We start from the raw sequence: 18,731 nt of genomic DNA on the forward strand, positions 1-18,731 counted from the left end.
ATTCGAAATGGCAAGGGGATCACATTTTTTACGAATTAGACGGGAATTCGATTTATCGAGATTTCTATTTAAAGGGGCTCAAAAATGAAAGAGTCGAATAAAGGGGGTTTTTACATTTCACATCATGTTTACATATGTATTTAGCTTTATTAAAATTAAACATGTACATTCATTTGTACGTTTTTCAAATTAAAGGAAAATTAAACAAAAAATTAACAAACAAAATTAAGCAGAAACATTAAATTATTAAAAACGAAAATTTATGCTTTAAAATAATTGGTAATTTTTGATTGCTTCGTGTTTTTTTTCTTTTATTTTTTCCATCGCGTTTTCTAAACCTATTAGGTTGTCAAACACACTATTTGGCACATCATGAGTCGAAAAATAATGTTTAAGTTGAGGAATTAATGCTCTGGTTTGTAAATTCTATAAAATTTCTTCTCCGTTCTGATGTCTGCAAAATCTAACGTCGCTTTAACTACAAAATATTTCGCATCGCATTACGATTTATAAGAGGTTTCGAAACAAAATTACGATTTTTAAGAGGTTCAATATTCTTTGCGTTGCGCCAAATACTACGAATTAACGAGAGGACCAAAATGTATTGAATTTTTACGAATTAACGAGTTTTTTTCAAGGGGACAGAATTTTTTACGAATTATCGCGATTTTCGATTTAGCGGGGTACGAATTATCGGGATTCGACTGTATTAAAATTAAATTGATGTTGTGTGCGTTTATCTCACAGCTTCCATATTATCATTTTTATAAATATATTAACAAGAAAGAAAACTAGCTTCGTAAAAACAAAGTCTATACACCAATCCAGTTTTCGATTGAATTAAAAGATCGAATTCACTTTCATCGAGTCGCTCAACGCGGCGTATACGCAATATTTAGAATGCATTCTCGCTTTGTATTGGCAGCTTGAAGGAGCATTTTCAGAGGACTCTCAGACCCGCTTTTGGCCTCGGCTTCTGCAGCTGCAGCTCAGAATTATAAATAACAGCGTTAATTTAAATGTTTAATATGCTTGTGTCTATAATTAACAAGGAAAGGTAACTTCAGACAGCCGATGATTTACCCTTACAGTTGACAATTTGCTGATGGAAATCTATCATAACTCAGCCAAAAATGCATTAAATTCAATTCGGAAGTCAGTCCCATGTTAGTTTTTGTTAGGTTAACAAATTTGCATACTCAAGTTTGCATTTAAAAAAATTCAATTTTTGATCAATTTTTGACAATTTTAATGATGTAACCCCTTACAAAAATATGAAAATTTGAAAAAATTTCAAAAATTTATTTTTTGACCAGATATAGCTAGATCGATTCTGCTGTTGATTCTGATCAAGAATATATATGATTTATAGGGTCGGAAATGATTTCTTCACTGTTTAAAAAAGCTAGTACTATAATTAACAATTCGGTTGAAATTACAGGTTTTCTTTGAATTAACCTAGTTTTAAATTCCTTGTGAAAGTATACACCTTATCATCAATTTGAATAATTTTCCACGAATAATTGGCGTCAAAACAAGTCAATTCCAACAAAACATATTGTAAATTTGATTAAAAATCCCCTTTATCATTGTGATGAGGTTTTTAGTAAATCGTTGCTCACCAATGATTAAGATTATAAATTAATAAATAAGGAGTCACCGGGACTACTTCAAATGAAAGAGATTGCCGATTATCAGGCGTCTTCCCAGAAATGGACGTTGGACGACTGGTAACTTACCAGACGATTTTGTAATCAGACCCTTATCGCTTGATAATTCGCATAAGAAACGGCATAAAGTCTTCAGGTGTCGGACAGAAGCAGTCAGTAGCGTTTTTTAGTTATAATGGACAACATTGCCGGCTTTATTTTTCTCTGCGGGCTCGTTCTCGTTAGCGCAACGCAGCCGCAGGACGAAATCCTGAACAATTTCCAGCAGGTTACGAAACTAAGTCACTTGGGACTTGAATTCGCCGACTTCTTCCAAAATGTAACTCTCAGTGATATAAGCTTAGCGGATTCCCGAGCGCCGAATGAGGAGGATTTGTTGTGTCTCCGAGACTTGACTCTGTTTTCAAATGCTCTAAGTGAAGGGAAACTTTGGGCCTTGAAAAGTAAGTAAAGAAATGGAACCGAAAGGGATAAATAACTTATCCCTGTTCTCTCAGTGATCGATGCATGGGGTTCCATTCCCTCTGGCATTCTGACTGGCAACAGGCACAACCTGGGCAACTACGATGAATGCCTCAATATCAACAAGGACATTAGCCAGGGTGTTACAATCCGTGGTAAATACTGTTTCCTGCAAACTTCTCTCAGTGCAATATTTGGCAGTGATATTGGTGCTCTCGGAGCAGTAACGAGAATAAAGACAGCAACCTGCTTTCCTGCCTCTTGTTCGGCAGCTCACATGAATCAATTTGTGAGTCAGGTGTTGCAAAAGGTCCTTAACTTGGACATTCCCAGCACTGCAATGGGTATCAGTGATGCCAGCTGCCAGACGAGTGCGAGTGAACCGTGGGATGGACTCACCATTTTTACGGTGTAAGTGTTCAATTAAATATCAATTGCTACCAACCGACTAACCACTTTTTTATTACAGAGTGCTCTTATCACTAATGGGTGCTATTGTGGCTGTATTCACGGTTTACGATTATTTCTTCTGCAAGAACCACAGTGAGTTTGCTTTTAAAAGATTTGCCGAACATTTTCCAATAACCTTCACTTTTTAGATGAGCTTCCTGCTATTGTGAAGGCGTTTTCGGCAAGAGCCAACTCTCGAGCTCTTTTCCGCATCGTGGAGAATACCTCCAACCCGAATGTGATCAGTTGCCTCAATGGAATAAGGTGCATGTCACTCTTTTGGGTGGTTTTTAGCCACGAGTACACGGGCAGATCCTTTGCTGCGAATCTTAACCTATTCAACGTTCTTCCGGTAAGATAACTTAAAGTTCCTTCCAAGAATATTGGTCTAACATATGAGTTTCTAGTGGTCCAAGCTACCGTTTGCAAGCTTCATTTTGCACGGCTTCTTCTCAGTGGATTCCTTTTTCTTTCTCGGAGGATTGTTGCTTGCCTTGATTGCACTTCGCACAATGGATAGGTAAGAAAAACTTACGCTTTCTAAGTCAAAGTACTGATTTCTTGACATCCTCTGTGCAGAACCAAGGGAAAACTGAATGTGCCACTGATGTACCTTCATCGCTTGATCCGAATCGTTCCTATTTTGGCCGTGGCTATACTGGTTAACACAAAACTCATGACGGTAGTGGCGAATGGACCTCTTTTACAAGGCTTTAGTGGAGAAACAGCATGTGAAACCGGATGGTATTGGACTTTGTTGTTTGTGAACAACTACACCAATGTGAAGGTACACTAGAAAGATGAGATTTCAGATCGATTCGTTTATAATTTTAATTTTTAACACTTTTATTTAGTGTCTCGGCCATACCTGGTACTTGTCAGTGGACATGCAGCTGTTCATCATCTCTCCGGTCCTGCTGATCGCTCTCTATAAATGGGGCAAGAGGGCTGCTGCTGGAATATTCGTTCTTATAGTGCTGCTCTCTGGCTGCCTCTTTGCCACGATGATGGTCAACAACTACTCGATGATGTTTTTCCAAAACAGCTTCAGTATAGATGCCATGTCCAATATGTACTTTGCCACTCACACGCACGCTACACCTTGGCTGATTGGATTCTTATTTGGATATTTTCTGCATTTGAATAAGGGCAAAAAGTTCCAGCTGAGCTGGATATCAGTGTGGTCAGGATGGATTCTCTGCCTGGCCATGATCTTTACCTCGATCTTTGCTCTGTATCCGTCAACCCAGTCGAATACTCCACCGCTGACAACCCTGGAGGAGTCCTTCTACTACACCCTCACTCGAGTGGGCTGGCCATTGGCACTTTGCTGGGTGGTCTTTGCCTGCATGCAAGGATACGGAGGATTGGCCAACAGTTTCCTTTCCTCCCCGCTGTGGCAACCTCTGTCGAGGCTCTCCTACTCCATATACATGTGGCATTTGTTTATCCAGGAAATGAACGCGAAAAGTTCTAGGACAAACTCGTACTTCTCCGACTACCAAGTGGTAAGTTTTCTGCTTTGTTTTTCTTCTCTTGTTTTTACTTTAATTTCACTTCTATTTTAGATGCTTCAATTCTGGTCAGACATTGGTATTACCCTGGTGGTTGCCTATCTATTGTATCTGATTATCGAGGCTCCTATTGGTGGACTTGACAATTTTCTACGACCTCAAAAGAAGCCTGCTGGTGTTCAAAAAACCAGCTCATATCCAATTCAGATAGTTTCAGACCAAAAAGTACATGGTGATGGTCCAAGTAAGCTGAAAGAGACTGAAACGATAGCTAAAACAATATCTGAATAGGATTTAACTAACTCATCTAATATAAGATAATTTATATATCGTAGTTACATAAAATTATTATAAATATGGAACTTAAATATGGTTAATATGTATTAAGAAAAACGAATTTTAAATAAAATAATTGAAACTATAAGAAAAAATTGCTGCTGGATCTATCAATTTCATTAAAGTCATGTGCTTTTCCTCACGTGAAGAGCACAACCATATTATCTGTTTTAATAATTTTTTATAAACAGCTCATAAGTTAAGTAAATTCTCAAAGAACAGTAGAAGAGATGACTTTTCTTTGATTTTAAAGTGAATTTATACATTCAAAACTTTTCTGTTTTGGTTTTGAAATTCTGGACTGCGTTTGGAATTACCTTAATGTTGTCCTATTTAATATATTTCATCGTCGAGAGTCCATTTTGTGGACTTGAAAATTTACTTCGACCACAAATAAAGACTTCAAATACCAACAAATCCAACATTGCTTCATTTTGAAACCAAACTTAGATTAAGATTAAACATTTCAGTACAATACTTGAATGTTAAGGAAACAAATAATGGTACGCCTTTATCATAAATCAGCTGCAGAAAGATTTCAAAATATTTATCAAAAATATTAATTCCAAGAACTTATGTTTAAATTAGCATCTTTTCTTAGTAAATTTGCAAATATAGGATCTACGTACATAAGTAGCAAAATACTTACCAAAATATCAGCTAGATTATGCGAATTTTGAGAGAACTTGAAAGATTATCTTACAAGTGCAATTCTTTGTAAAGGAGAACAGCTTGTATGTACATATGTATATAAAAATACGTATAAAGCTTATCAATATATTTTGTAGGAAGTACTTATAGCGAGCTATCTTTACCTTATAAAAAGGTTTGATTTTGATTAAAAACGTTTAGTGCCAGTTAAGCTACCATGGCGAACATAGTTGGATTCATTTTCCTTTGTGGACTTTTCCTTGTCAGGGCCGCAAAGCCGATGGAAGAAGATGTCCTTCAGAAACTTCAGGGTATCAGTCAACTACGATCTTTAGGACTTGCGTTTGCTGAATTCTTTAAGGATGTAACACTCGATGACTTAGACATTCGGATGCCCAGACTGCCCACTGAAGCGGACCTGCTCTGTTACAACGATATGACTCAGTTCATGACGGCACTTAAATCTGGAGAACTTTGGGCTCTAAATAGTAAGGATTTTGAGTCTAAGAAGTTAATAATCTAAAAAATCAATTCCAATGACAGTGATTGATGCTTGGGGCTCCATTCCCTCTGGACTTCTGACGGGCAACTCTTACGATCTGGGAAACTTCGACGAGTGTTTGAGTATTAAAAAGGGTATCAGTGAAACTAGAGTTATTCGTGGCAAATACTGTTTCCTTAGAGTTTCCCTCGGCGAATTTTTGGGTGTCAATAATCCCAAACTGGCAGCATTAAGCTTCAATACAGCAACCTGTTTTCCCGCCTCCTGTTCGGCGGCTCACATGAACGCGTTCGTGGGACAGCTGATGAATCAGTTGGTGAACTCAAGTATAAAAGGCATGAGTATCAGCGATAGTAGTTGCCAAACGAGTGAAAGTGAACCCTGGGGCGGACTCATGATCTTTACAGTGTAATGGTGAATCATCATCAATCACTTTCAATTGCTAAACACTTGTGATTACAGGGTGATCTTATCCTTGATGGGCTCGGCTGTGGGGCTCTTCACATTGTTCGATTACCTCTTCTGTACAAATCAAAGTGAGTTAATCGACGCCAGCGCTAGTTCTGAGTTCTAAACTTAACGCAACTTCCAGCTGAAGTACCTGTAATAGTGAAGATTTTTTCCGCAAGAGCCAACTCCAGAGCTCTCTTCCGCATTGTGCAGAACAAGTCCAATCCGAATGTAATTGAATGCCTCCATGGAATTCGGTGTATGTCCCTCTTCTGGGTTATTATTATCCATCAGTACGGAGCCAACATGATCTCTGCCTGTATTAATATTTTGCAAATGATGACGGTAGGTAAAATGAGTTAAAACTTTTTATTTCATTAAAAATAATCGATTTTTGGTGTTCTTTAGTGGCTGAAGCTTCCATACTCTAGTATCATTGTGCACGGAGGATTTGCGGTGGATTCCTTTCTCTTCCTTGGCGGATTGTTGGTAGCTTTGGTGGCCCTTCGCTCAATGGATAGGTAAGATTAAAAGGTAGCAAATTCTTAACTTATTTAATAATTTATATTTTCTAGGACGCACGGAAAGATTAATGTGCTTCTAATGTATTTGCACCGTTTGATTCGCATTTTCCCTATTTTGGCCATAGCCATTTTGGTCTATACTAATCTCATGACTGAATTGGCAGATGGGCCACTCTTACAGAGCGGATACACGGGAAAATCAGATTGTGAAACTGGTTGGTATTGGACTTTGCTCTTCGTGAATAACTATACAAAGGCAAAGGTAACTGACGAACTTAATTGCGCTTTAAGATAAGGATTGAAGCATTAATCTATGTCGTTTAGTGCCTTTCCCATTCATGGTACCTATCAGTGGACATGCAGCTGTTCATCATCTCTCCGATCCTGCTGATATCTCTCTACAAATGGGGCAAGAAGGCTGCTGCTGCAATATTTATCCTTACAGTTCTTTTGACTGGCTGCCTTTTTGCCACGATGATGGTCAACAACTACACTGTTCAGTTTATGTAAGCTACACTTAGGGTTCTTTTCCCATTAATGTTTCTCATTCCGGTTTCTGTGCAGGAATGAAGGCAAAGATGGGACTCAGGAGCTGTACTATGCCACTCATACACACGCCACCCCTTGGCTGATAGGATTCCTTTTCGGCTACTTCCTGCACTTGAATAGGGGAAGACAATTTCAACTGAGTTGGGTTGCCGTTTGGGCCGGATGGGGTCTCTGCCTGGCCATGATCTTTACCTCAATATTTGCTCTATATCCGTCGACTCAGTCAGGTGCGCCACCCTTGTCAACCGTGGCAGAGTCCTTCTATTACACCCTCACCCGAGTGGGTTGGCCCTTAGCCCTCTGCTGGGTGGTCTTTGCCTGCATGCAAGGATACGGGGGACTGGCCAACAGCTTCCTCTCCTCACCGCTGTGGCAGCCGTTGTCAAAGCTCTCCTATTCGGCTTTCATCTGGCACTTGTTCATCATGGAGATAAACGAAAGGAGTGTCAGGACCAATACCTTCTTCTCCGACTATCAAGTGGTAGGTTAATTTGTTCAAACATTTGTGTCACAGATATTAATTTGCATTTTGCAGATGCTGAAATTCTGGTCCACTCTCGGCTTCACCCTCTTACTCTCTTACTTGATGTACTTGCTCGTAGAGGCACCATTTGGAGGTCTGGACAATTTCCTACAATCTCAGAAAAAGCCTACTAATGATAAAACATTAAATCGGGTTTCGGATCAGACTCAGCTGAACAAAAACAATAATGAAAGTGCAAGTGATCCAAGAGCGACAGAGGCAAGTGCTCAAACACTTGCTGATTAGGGATAAATATAAGTTATTATATTTTATTAAAACATTCCTTTCTTTCATTGAATATAAAATTTAAGGAAATTTAAATTGTATAAATAGAACATGTTTTTTGTCAAACCCTTACACTCCATGAGTATCTTGTGGACTTGGTTTCTGATAATCATATGATCTAAACGTTTTAAGCTGCTTCGTAGAACATACTTATCGCTATTTTATAACATTTGCTTACCGGTTACCGAAGGAGATTTTCATAGTTTGATTTTGTTAAACACACTTATCAGTCACGTAATTTGGTTATAAACGCATTAATACTATGGGAGTCATATAGTACTTTTGTGGGAACTCCTTTGCGAACTTGTCCTCATCAGTGACGCACAACCGACGGAAGGAGATCTGGACAATATTTAGAGTAACAGCCAGTAGAAATACTTTGGATTTGAAATTATTGAACTCTTAAAAGATAGACCTCTCAAAGTCGTAGACATAAATGCCTCCAGAGTGCCCACTCAGAAACATCCACTGTGCCTCAGCGATATGACTCAGTTTACTGTTTATTGGGCTCTGAAGAGTGAGTAATCTACAGAATAATAACAAATAATAGTCAAGTTCTTTATTATGACAGTGGGCGACGCGTGGGTCTCTATCCCCGTGGGATTCCTAACTACCAACAGGTACGACCCAGAAAACTTCTAACTGTGCCTTAAAATGCATTTAAATATTAGTAAAAAGCTTGTAAAGCTGTAAAGGATTCATTTCCGACCCTATATACCATATATATTATTGATCAGAATCAATAGCTGCATCGATCTAGCTATTTATGGTCGAAAAATAAATTTTTGAAATTTTTTCAAATATTGAAAATTTCATTAAAATTGTAAAAAATTGATCAAAAATTTAATTTTTCGAAATGTTAACTTTAGTATGCAGATTTGTTAACCTAACAAAAACTAACATAGGACTGGTTTCCGAATTGAATTTAATGCATTTTTGGCTGAGTTATGAGATTTTTAATCTTTGATTTGTCGAAAAAATTGTCATATACAAATATAAATGAAAATAGATTCTGGCCATTGATATTCACCCCCATCTATGCTCCGTATCCGGCACCTCAGTCTCATTTTCATACATGTCTGTATTACATTCTCAACCGCAAATAAATTAAAAAATAAAATTTGAAATGAAATAACTGAAACTAAAAGTGCAAAAGAACTTTAAAAAAATTCAGCTGAATGCGCCCATCTATTTTCATAAAAGTCATGGGGGTTTCATCACGTGAAAATCACAATCTTATCATCTATTTGAATAATCTTTTAAGCAGAGCATAAGGTAAACACTCAATTCTGACAATAAAAGTAGAAGTGATTACTAATCTTCGATTTCAAAGTGAATTCCTGAGCAAATCTCTGTTCCTGGGACAAAGACATAGTTTAAAAAATTTATTTGTTCTTTACTTCTATGTAAAGTTATCATTACCCGAAAATACTACTATGTATATTCACCAAGATTGCCAGATGGCAGACCTTTACGTTTGAAGTACTTCAAATCCGATTAAAAACAAATAAAACATCGACATATAAGGAAAGAACACATTATTTTGGTAGATAGACCAATTAACTAGGCATTGATTACCAAATAAAGAGATTACTTTATCAGGCAGTTTTTGTGAATCATTTCTTATCGGAAGCTAATTCGCATATAAAAAGCCGCGGAATAATTAGAGGAAACTTCAAATCAAGTTGAGCTACCATGACCAACATAGTCGTGTTTATTATTGTCTCGGGACTTCTACTCTTCACAGCCGCAGAGCCGAAGGATACCGATGTCCTGCAGGACTTTCAATATATAAATCAGCTGAGATCATTACGGCTTCTGATTGCTGACCACATCGAGGATAATGCAACCCATGATTTTGCACTCCAGCTGCCGAAAGTGCCAAGTCAAGAGGATCTCTTGTGTCTGAGCGATTGGACTCAGTTCTTGACGGCTCTTAAAGCTGGAAAATATTGGGCCTTGAAAAGTAAGTTATCAATTTAATGAGAAAAGAATAATCTCTAAAATCTTGACCATAACAGTGATCGATGCATGGGGGTCTATACCATCGGGAATCCTTACTGGAAACGTATACGACCTGGGAAATTTTGATGAGTGCCTGGGTATCAGAACAGAGGCCAGCCTAGGAAGAACCATTCGGGGCAAGTACTGCCTTCTCTTGTCTTCTCCTGGAAAAATGGTCGGATTGGGTGGGTCAATTATTGAAAGGTTGTCCTTAAGGACTGCCACTTGTTTTCCCGCTTCCTGCTCGGCTGCTCACATGAACACGTTCATGGGACAATTGATGAAGCAGTTCTTGAATTCAAGTATTCTCACCAACGGATTGAGTATAAGCGAGAGTACTTGCCAGACAGATGAACCAGAACCTTGGGATGGACTTACCATTTTCACAGTGTAAGAATGACTTTCTTTATAACATATTAAAACCAATAGGCTAAGAACGTTTTCTGATTATAGGGTGATCTTATCACTGATGGGTTCTATTGTGGCTATTTTTACGCTGTACGACTACTTTTTCTGTGAAGACCAAGGTGAGTTAATAGATCGGAACTTGTTTGGGCTTTAATATTTCTCAATAATTAATAAATTTCAGATAAGCTTCCAGCAGTTGTGAAGGTTTTCTCGGCCAGGGTAAATTCCCGGGCTCTATTCCGCGTTGTGGAGAACAAGAGCAACCCAAATGTAATCGATTGTCTTCACGGAATTCGTTGCTTATCTCTTATCTGGGTGGTCTATTGCCATCAATACACAATGCAAACCCTGGGAGCAAACCTTAATATTGTGCTCTATAAAAGGGTCAGTTTTGTATTGATATTACAAGAAGATTTTTGTTAATTTAGTGTTTTTACAGTGGTCCGAGTCATCGTCAGCCAGTTTTGTTCTCCACGGGTTCTTCTCAGTAGACTCTTTCTTCTTCTTGGGAGGAATGTTGGTGTCGTTGATTGCGTTACGATCGATGGACAAGTATGGAAATGTTACTATTTAACAAGTAAGACTTTGGATTTATTGCTAAGACATTTACAGAACCAAAGGAAAATTGAACGTGCCACTGATGTACCTTCATCGCTTGATGCGCATCCTTCCTGTTTTGGCAATAGCAATTCTGGTTTACATAAGAATCATGCGAATTGTGTCGGGTGGACCAATGTTCAAAGGCGGATATATGGCAACATCGATTTGTGAGAGCAACTGGTATTGGACATTGCTGTTTGTAAACAACTATACGAAGGAGGGGGTAAGTTCACGGTGTTATTAATTTGAATAATACATATAAATACAGAATGTTTGTTTCAGTGTCCTGGCCATACCTGGTACTTATCGGTGGACATGCAGCTATTCATCCTCTCTCCGATCCTGCTAATATCCCTTTACAAATGGGGCAAGAAGGCAGCAGCAGGAATAGTCGTTCTCATAGTCCTGCTCTCTGGCTGCCTCTTTGCCACGATGATGGTGAATAACTACTCAATGTTGATAAAGTAGGTTCTATAATCAAGTTCACCTTTGAATATATATTCAAAACTTTCTATTTTAAGGAACACGAGTAATAATGCAACGCGAAAGTTGTACTTGGCAACCCACACACACGCTGCTCCTTGGCTAATTGGGTTCCTGTTTGGATACTTTGTGTACTTGAATAGGGGCAAGAAGTTCCAGTTAAGCAGGATAGCTGTGTGGTTGGGATGGATTCTCTGCCTGGGCATGATCTTCACATCGATATTCGCCCTTTATCCGGATGCAAAATGGAGTGATCCTGGTCCGTCTACGCTGGCAGAGTCCTTCTACTACACTCTCACTCGAGTGGGCTGGCCATTGGCCCTTTGCTGGGTGGTCTTTGCCTGCATGCAAGGATACGGAGGAATGGCCAACAGCTTCCTTTCCTCCCCGCTGTGGCAGCCACTGTCGAGACTCTCCTACTCCGTGTATATGTGGCATATGTTCATTCAGGAGATAAACGTTAGAAGTGTCCGAACGAATTCCTACTTTTCGGAATACAGAGTGGTAGGTTTTAACAACTTTCGAAAATGTTAGTAGTGGCTCTTAAATATTGTTATGTTTCTTTCCTCAGATGCTTGCCTTCTGGTCCACTTTTGGCCTCACACTATTGTTTTCCTATTTTATGCATCTGATCATTGAGGCGCCCTTTGGTGGACTTGACATTTTCCTAAGGCCCAAACCTAAAGTCCCTGCTCCCATTAAAGCAGAGCCAGAGGTAGTGAAAGATCAAGGGAATCAAATAGAAGAAAGTGGAATTTCTAACAAAACTCCTGCCGCATTTGTTGCCGATTAAAAGTACTCCCAATATGCAGCTAGCATGTAAATAAATGTAATCTATTGTAGGTTCAATTAATGAGTATCCTTTTGTGATTACCAGCACCTTGGTCTATGGCCAGTTTGTGGAAGCCTTGCCACTGACTGAGTAAGACATTTATCTATGCACTTCGGCACTTCCGGCTGCTGGTGGAGCACCCACTCACATAGGAGTCTCGTCCTCGTCACTTTCTGGTTGCATGTCCTGTGGAAATTTAAGGCTTGAAACAAATGGAGAACTTCTTGACTCGCGTCGACTTCGCTTAGCCCGATGCCATAAAATACGTGCCACTGCCACCGGCATTGCAACTGCAACTGCCACTGCTCTTGCCCCTCGCCCTCGTTGCACTGCAATGAGAACGAGTGTCTGCCGGGCCGACAAACCGATCCGGATCCGGATCCGAATTCGAATTCCCACTGCGCATATTTTATGGCAGTTACGCGGCTCCCGGGCAACTTAATTAGTACCTGCTGGTGCGCTCCGACTCCGGTTTCAACTTCCAGTTCCCTATCCAATTGCACTGGAGCTGCCACTGCCACTGCCATTTCCACTTCCATTCCACTTCGATTGCGGCAGGGACAGCTGCATTGCACCTGACATTTAACATTATTACGCGGCACCTCCGGCGAATACCGAATGAGTTGGCGGCCATTACAGGCAGCGCCTTAAAGTGGCATTTCGGCGCAACTCGCGTTTAACCGGTGTTAAGCTTAATGTGCACCGCGTTGATGCCTCTGCCACATGGTGCTCCCCCAGGAAACGGGCAGCCAGGAGCAGCAGGGAGCAGCGAGCAAGGAAAGCCAGACATGTATAGGGCTATACTAGTGCTGTCAATTGAAGAAAACAAAAAGGTGATAATCCTCTGACTATTTTATACAAATTTTAACAATGAAAATATCTACTCAAGTGGCAGATCTAAAGAATGTATTTATAATTCCAAAAATATATATAATTCTCCTATTCAATTCAATTTAAATAAGTTCTGCTTTGGTTATATCAAAGGTGGGCATCACTGTCGGCTCAGTGGCATTAACGTGTTGTGACTGCGCGAGGAGTTGCGTGTTCGATTGCAGTCGCTTGCATTTAATGGGTTAAGGCACACTTCTGTTTCTGTGGGTGGATCCGGACCACTTACGACTCATTGAATGGCTCCGTCTCCAGTCCACCCGCAATTGAAAATCGATCCGGACAGTGAGGGCTCCGTATAAGCACTTTTTTCGATACATCTAACGAGTCCTGTGACCCTGCAGACCCACTGACCATAAGCTCTTGTAAGAGCCACAGTAATGAGCTCCGAGAAGGAAACAGCCCCCGGAGTGGACTTTGACAGGACTACCAATTAGCAAAGGAGTCAACTGCTCATGTAAACATTTCCCGATTTAACTTTCGGAATTTGTGCCGCTTTTGCGAGAGCAAAGAACAAAGTACAAAGAACTTTTGTGCACATTTGTGTTTATTATTGTATAAATCAAAAGATAAAGTTGCACACAAAGTTCCTGTTCCGCTCGCTCTGTTCCTCCTGCTCCTCCTCCTCCTCCGGGGATCACCGGGACTCGGTTGGTTAGGTTCTCCGACCGGGCCAGGCTCCTCCGGCTGCTCCTCCTTCGTGTCCTGTTTGCATGCAGAGGCGCAGTACGTAAAGTAAACGAAATGCACACACACACAGAGAGAGTCTCATGTTGGGCTCGGGTCGTGCATGTTTGTGGCATTATAAAATATATCTGGGCAACAACAATGGGGAGCTCCAACTACTCTATACAATCCCTTCCTCTCTTGCCAACTCTCTGCCCAATTTCAAAGTCGGCAAATGGCAAAATGGCGATCTGGCTACCTAACCTGCTGCTGCTGCCCGTTGTACTTCTTCTTGTTGTTGTTGCCGCATTTAAATGCCAAACTTCACCGGACATGCTTCATAGCTCTAATTATACATGCGCCTTCCTAGGAACGCCTTCCGTTGTTGGAGAAATGGAAAGAAAAAAATCCTATATAGCCAAAGGAAAACAACAATGGGAGCCCAAAGAGCAATGGCTCTCGTTATTGTTGATGATACCCCTTAGAGCACAAAGGGTGCATTGTATATAAGTAAAAGAGGTTATAGATCGGCTTAAGTATTTTAAAAGTTACTTAATATTATAGATAACTTGTTTATGGATAGTTAAATCCAAGGGGTAGGTTTTTAATGTAAATTAGTGGAGTGCAGGGTATTCTTATAGTCGAGATACTCGAGCCTGCAGCCATTGCTGGGGGAAGGGGGACTGGTTGTTTGGTCCGTTGGACTTCTGCCAGGCAACGCGTCGTATGCGCAACGTGAGCTGCTATTTTTCTAACCACATACAAACACACACACACACACACACATGGACAGGGAGATTGGATGGGTGTTTGTTTGGGCATTTTCTTTTTATATTTTTTTATGTATTTGTGTGGGAAGGAGACAGCGGCATTTACTTAAGTCAAAACCCCGGGCCATTCGGCCCGTACAAGTTTGCATGTCTGCTTAGCAATTCATGGAGGGCAAGGGAGAAGCCGTCACTCTTTTGATTTGATTAGAGCCCCTCCACACACACACACACACTCACTCACTGGTACCGACAACAATGAATTTATGTAAATTCTGGCAGCATAAAATATGGCATTAAAATTTAATGTGCAGCTCAGAGCACGCAGCAAAACGGAGTTGGTAGGAGAAATAAAGACATTATGCTCGAGCCGAGATTATATAGGCTGTCCGACGGATGACCAAATGAATACAATTGCCGAAATGCAAACTTTCATTAACGCGGCCACATTAGCGCGTTGGCCTTTGGAGGCAGCGTCTGGGCCTCTTTTATAAATCACTTCATTGACATTTTTTACGAGGCGTTACTTTGGAAGAGGCGTGGAGGAGCGGAGGGTGTAAAACTTTGCGAGAACAAAAAAACATGTTCGAAGTCTGGACGAAATGTCTGAGCCTGCGGCCCTTGGAGGCGGAGTGAGGAGCCGTGCGCCATGGCCCTTGGCCAAGATTGACGCGCCGCTTACGTGCCACGGAACCATTTGTCTTGCTGCCGCACTTTGCGTGTCTTAATTAGCGCCCCATCCCCATCCCGCACCTCCAGATGCCACTGTCCCAGCCGCACCTCCTTTTGCTCCTCTTCGGCAGTCAAATAAAACCGCCAAGAAACTTTGCCGACGCCAAGTCGAGGCAGGAATTTATGTATCCCAGATAAGAGTTCACTGATAAGACAATGGGATCCCAAGCCTTGGCCTGTCTTTGGGCTGAGTTATTGTAAAAGACGCGACATGCTAATGAACTCCGCAAAAGGAAAGGGCCTCTAAGTAGAGCACAAAAGGAAAGTTTTATTTTTGGGACAAGAAAACGTAATTAGGACGGCTCTGTGTTTTTCGTCAATTTATTTAAATCGTATGACTTTATTATATGGCTTCCTTAGAAACGATAGGGAAAATAATAAACTATAATTATAGTTTCGCTGTTTATTAATATTTATTTATTATTTATTTGAAATATAAGTTATAGTTAAAGCAAATTGGATCATATTTCCAGGCTTAGGTCAAAGCTGAAAGCTTTTTGGAAGTGGCCAGCTTATACGGATGCCATTATTTTTGCATTCTCTCCTCTCTCGCCTGCAAGCCGAAGCATCTTCGCCTTCCATAATCACAGATCGACCTCTCTGGAAAGTTCTCCCCCTGACCATTGCAAATCAGTTTCTCCCAAGTCGGCGGCCAGACCGGAGGAAACAAGAAAAAGTAGATCTGTGACAGTAAAACTTAAAAACTTACGACGCAATAGTAAAGACAGGTGCCAAAAGTGTGAGTGAAATAAAAGTAAAGTGAAATGTATTAGTGAAGTAATTGAAAGAACAGTCTCTGTTGTGTTTTATTATACTTTATTTTATTTTTTATTTTTTTTTATATGTGAAAGTGAAAAAGAAAGAGTATTACATCAAGAGCAAAGTGAAAAGTTTTATTTAATTAGCCCCACAACAGAGGCCTGGCACCTGTCTCGGGTTTTTTTTTTTCTACATAGCCAAGACAAGACTATTTAATATAGAATTTCATTTTCTGGCAAAGACAATTTTTAAATGTGTGCCATGCCATCAATTAAGAAGCGTAATTCACCGTTGGCATCGACCAACTAATGTTAATGGGTGAGTGAAACAAAAGTATTTTTTTCTGGCTCTTCTCTTTGTCTTTGCAAATTATTTTCTTCCCCTCCCTCTCTTGTCACTGTATATCTGTTTCTTAAGAACCTGAGAGGTGGAACCTAAGAGCGGGAGAGCGACTTATAGATTATGATCCACTCTTGTGGCTGCTAAGTTTGACAGATAGAAAAGCTGCCTTTGTTTACCTTTTTTTCTGTGTAATTTGGTGAATATAAAATGCCATAAAAACATATTAAATCCTGACTTGTATAATTATCTTTTTCTATCTACCCTTGCAGGGTATGATTATCATATTATTTTAATCCGTTTAGTAGATAGAATTCCATTTTGAAATATAGTTAAGTTTTTTTTTTAATAGGTATGTGAGCAACAAATAGTTTCTCTTCAATTTAACTTGAAAATTAAGCTGTAAATTCCACTGAACATTTTCGGGGACACCTTTAAAGTTACTCTCGTGATATTAGCTTTAAGAGCTCTCTGTGCTACCAACAATGGTTCTGGCCATTGTCCTGTTGCCTTCATTAGATACTCTCCGGCTCAGGTGGACAGCTGCTAGCTGATAAGCCCGCGACTGCTAATTAAAGCCTCGCACTCCGCTCCCGATGCCCCTGCCCCTGGCCGAGCGTATGCAAATCGTGTAAATCAGAGAGTTTAGTGCCACTGGCCAGTGGCCGTGTCCCGCCATAAGCTGCCATATTTAGTTAAGTAATCAGGATTTTTGTGGGTGGGGAGTCCGAGGGGGGTCCGAATTCTGTTGACTGGGCCAACAAAAGAGTTTCGTGCCCCGGGACTAGCCAGCTGGGCTTGTATTTTGTCGATGACATTGTTCCCCGCCACCAGCTACGTGTGTGTGCGAGTGTGTCGCAGTTGGTGTGTGTATTATTAAGTCGACAGGACTCCCCCAGTGTCTGAGGACACTGCCTTGTCCTGGGCCGTGTCATGCCATTGTGGCTGGCATGTGGTGCTCGTTAAATGCTAATTGCCGCATACTTGTAGCCACTTTATGTGGATGCCTTTGTGCAAGAACAAGGGTGGAGGGGTGACACCTCTCACACACCCCCCCCCCATCGGCTGCCGGGCTAATTGAAACACTGCACCCTCAATGCATCCCAAATGCATCCCCCCATTTGGACCAAGTTGGCCGAAAGCTATTACCACATTTCGCGGCCATCAATCAAAGGCTTAATATCCGCGCACCAGGCTAGGCTCCCTCTTGTCAGTCGAATGGGCATGTCAGAGCCGGAGCGACGGCCCAAAGTGCATCATTCGACCGCTAATTTGGGCCGTAAATAGGCGACCCACTGCAGTTTCCAACTGACCTCCAGTTGGGTCTCAGCGAGTGCCTGTCTGCCTGGCTGCCTTCCTGCCATCCTGCCTCCCTGCCTCTCGATGCTCTGGTATTCATAACGTAACAAGCCAGTTTCGCATGCTAATGCCGACAGTGTTTTGTGCACACTGAGATTAAAATGCAAATTTCATAAACGTAATTATAATAAGGAGAAAATACGAAGCTAAATTAGCCTTGCAATGTGATCTTGCAAATCTTCATATCGAAGCCGAAAAAGCTTTTAATTTAATTCGGAAAGCGTTCCTATGATAGTTTTGATTAGGTAAACAAATCTGCATACTCAATTTATATTTTAATAAATTGAAATTTTTTAAAATTTTTAACAATTTTAATGATGTAACCCCTTATAAAAATTGCAAAATTTGGAAAAATTTCCGAAAATTTATTTTTCGACCAGACATAGCTAGATCGATTGGGCTGTTAATTCTGATCAAGAATATTTACAATTTATAGGGTCGGAAATGATTCCTTCACTGCGTTTGAAGCTTCTGACTGGATTTACAATACCCTGCAAGGGTTTTAAAATTATGCAGAAAAGCTTTAGTTTTATCTCACAATTTTATCGCACAGCCTGTACAGCCTCCCAATTACATAAGATATTAACAAGAAATGAAACTTACTTCGTGAAGCCGGAGTCTGTCCACTCTTTTATCTTGCAATGGAATTATAGGATTGAATTCGCGTTCATTGAATCGGTCAACGCGGCGTATGCGCAATATTAGAAATGCATGCAAAGCGAGTATGCTTAAGAAGCATTTTCATAGAAGTCTCAGCTTGATTATAAATGACAGCGTTGATTTAAATGTATAAACTGCTTGTGTCTAACAATGATAACAGCCGAAAATTATTTACCCTTAAAATGTGTCAATTGGATCATGAAAATCAATCAGAACATCAGAAAAAAATGCATTAAATTCATTTCGGAAATCGTTACATATATTAGTTTTTGTTTGGTTGATAAATCTGCATACTGAATTTAAGATTTTAAAAATTAA

General features: G+C 40.3%; 3 protein-coding genes across 3 annotated transcripts; all 3 read left to right on the forward strand.

The window, feature by feature from the left end:
* The first annotated feature begins 1,832 nt into the window (after positions 1 to 1,832).
* On the forward strand, positions 1,833 to 4,527 carry LOC110184743 (nose resistant to fluoxetine protein 6-like). The gene is made up of 8 exons (XM_020953375.2): positions 1,833 to 2,113; positions 2,168 to 2,543; positions 2,602 to 2,675; positions 2,732 to 2,934; positions 2,990 to 3,102; positions 3,162 to 3,369; positions 3,437 to 4,090; positions 4,151 to 4,527. Exons 1-8 carry the CDS (start codon positions 1,846 to 1,848, stop codon positions 4,385 to 4,387), a joined length of 2,133 nt encoding a protein of 710 aa, XP_020809034.2. The 5' UTR covers positions 1,833 to 1,845; the 3' UTR covers positions 4,388 to 4,527.
* Positions 4,528 to 5,295: 768 nt separating this feature from the next.
* LOC110184815 (nose resistant to fluoxetine protein 6-like) lies at positions 5,296 to 7,904 on the forward strand. The gene is made up of 9 exons (XM_020953459.2): positions 5,296 to 5,571; positions 5,627 to 5,993; positions 6,048 to 6,121; positions 6,178 to 6,380; positions 6,444 to 6,556; positions 6,611 to 6,821; positions 6,884 to 7,065; positions 7,124 to 7,589; positions 7,644 to 7,904. The coding sequence occupies exons 1-9, from the start codon at positions 5,301 to 5,303 to the stop codon at positions 7,875 to 7,877; spliced, it is 2,121 nt and encodes a 706-aa protein (XP_020809118.2). The 5' UTR covers positions 5,296 to 5,300; the 3' UTR covers positions 7,878 to 7,904.
* A 1,701-nt stretch (positions 7,905 to 9,605) lies between these two features.
* Positions 9,606 to 12,260, forward strand: LOC110184620 (nose resistant to fluoxetine protein 6). The gene is made up of 9 exons (XM_020953218.2): positions 9,606 to 9,882; positions 9,938 to 10,310; positions 10,374 to 10,447; positions 10,510 to 10,712; positions 10,768 to 10,880; positions 10,941 to 11,151; positions 11,211 to 11,392; positions 11,450 to 11,915; positions 11,983 to 12,260. Exons 1-9 carry the CDS (start codon positions 9,612 to 9,614, stop codon positions 12,202 to 12,204), a joined length of 2,115 nt encoding a protein of 704 aa, XP_020808877.2. The 5' UTR covers positions 9,606 to 9,611; the 3' UTR covers positions 12,205 to 12,260.
* The last annotated feature ends 6,471 nt before the right edge of the window (positions 12,261 to 18,731 follow it).

The sequence above is a fragment of the Drosophila serrata genome, unplaced genomic scaffold, assembly GCF_035046125.1.
Source record: "Drosophila serrata isolate PLE 108 unplaced genomic scaffold, ASM3504612v1 contig_382, whole genome shotgun sequence".
NCBI classification, from domain to species: Eukaryota; Metazoa; Arthropoda; class Insecta; order Diptera; family Drosophilidae; genus Drosophila; species Drosophila serrata.

Coding starts and splice junctions, on each gene's coding strand:
- LOC110184743 (XM_020953375.2), top strand. CDS start 1,846: ATGGACAACATTGCCGGCTTTATTTTTCTCTGCGGGCTCGTTCTCGTT. Junction 2,114..2,167: donor GAAACTTTGGGCCTTGAAAA/GTAAGTAAAGAA, acceptor CTGTTCTCTCAG/TGATCGATGCATGGGGTTCC. Junction 2,544..2,601: donor GGACTCACCATTTTTACGGT/GTAAGTGTTCAA, acceptor TTTTTATTACAG/AGTGCTCTTATCACTAATGG.
- LOC110184815 (XM_020953459.2), top strand. CDS start 5,301: ATGGCGAACATAGTTGGATTCATTTTCCTTTGTGGACTTTTCCTTGTC. Junction 6,122..6,177: donor CCTCTTCTGTACAAATCAAA/GTGAGTTAATCG, acceptor CGCAACTTCCAG/CTGAAGTACCTGTAATAGTG. Junction 6,381..6,443: donor ATATTTTGCAAATGATGACG/GTAGGTAAAATG, acceptor GGTGTTCTTTAG/TGGCTGAAGCTTCCATACTC.
- LOC110184620 (XM_020953218.2), top strand. CDS start 9,612: ATGACCAACATAGTCGTGTTTATTATTGTCTCGGGACTTCTACTCTTC. Junction 10,311..10,373: donor GGACTTACCATTTTCACAGT/GTAAGAATGACT, acceptor TTCTGATTATAG/GGTGATCTTATCACTGATGG. Junction 10,448..10,509: donor CTTTTTCTGTGAAGACCAAG/GTGAGTTAATAG, acceptor AATAAATTTCAG/ATAAGCTTCCAGCAGTTGTG.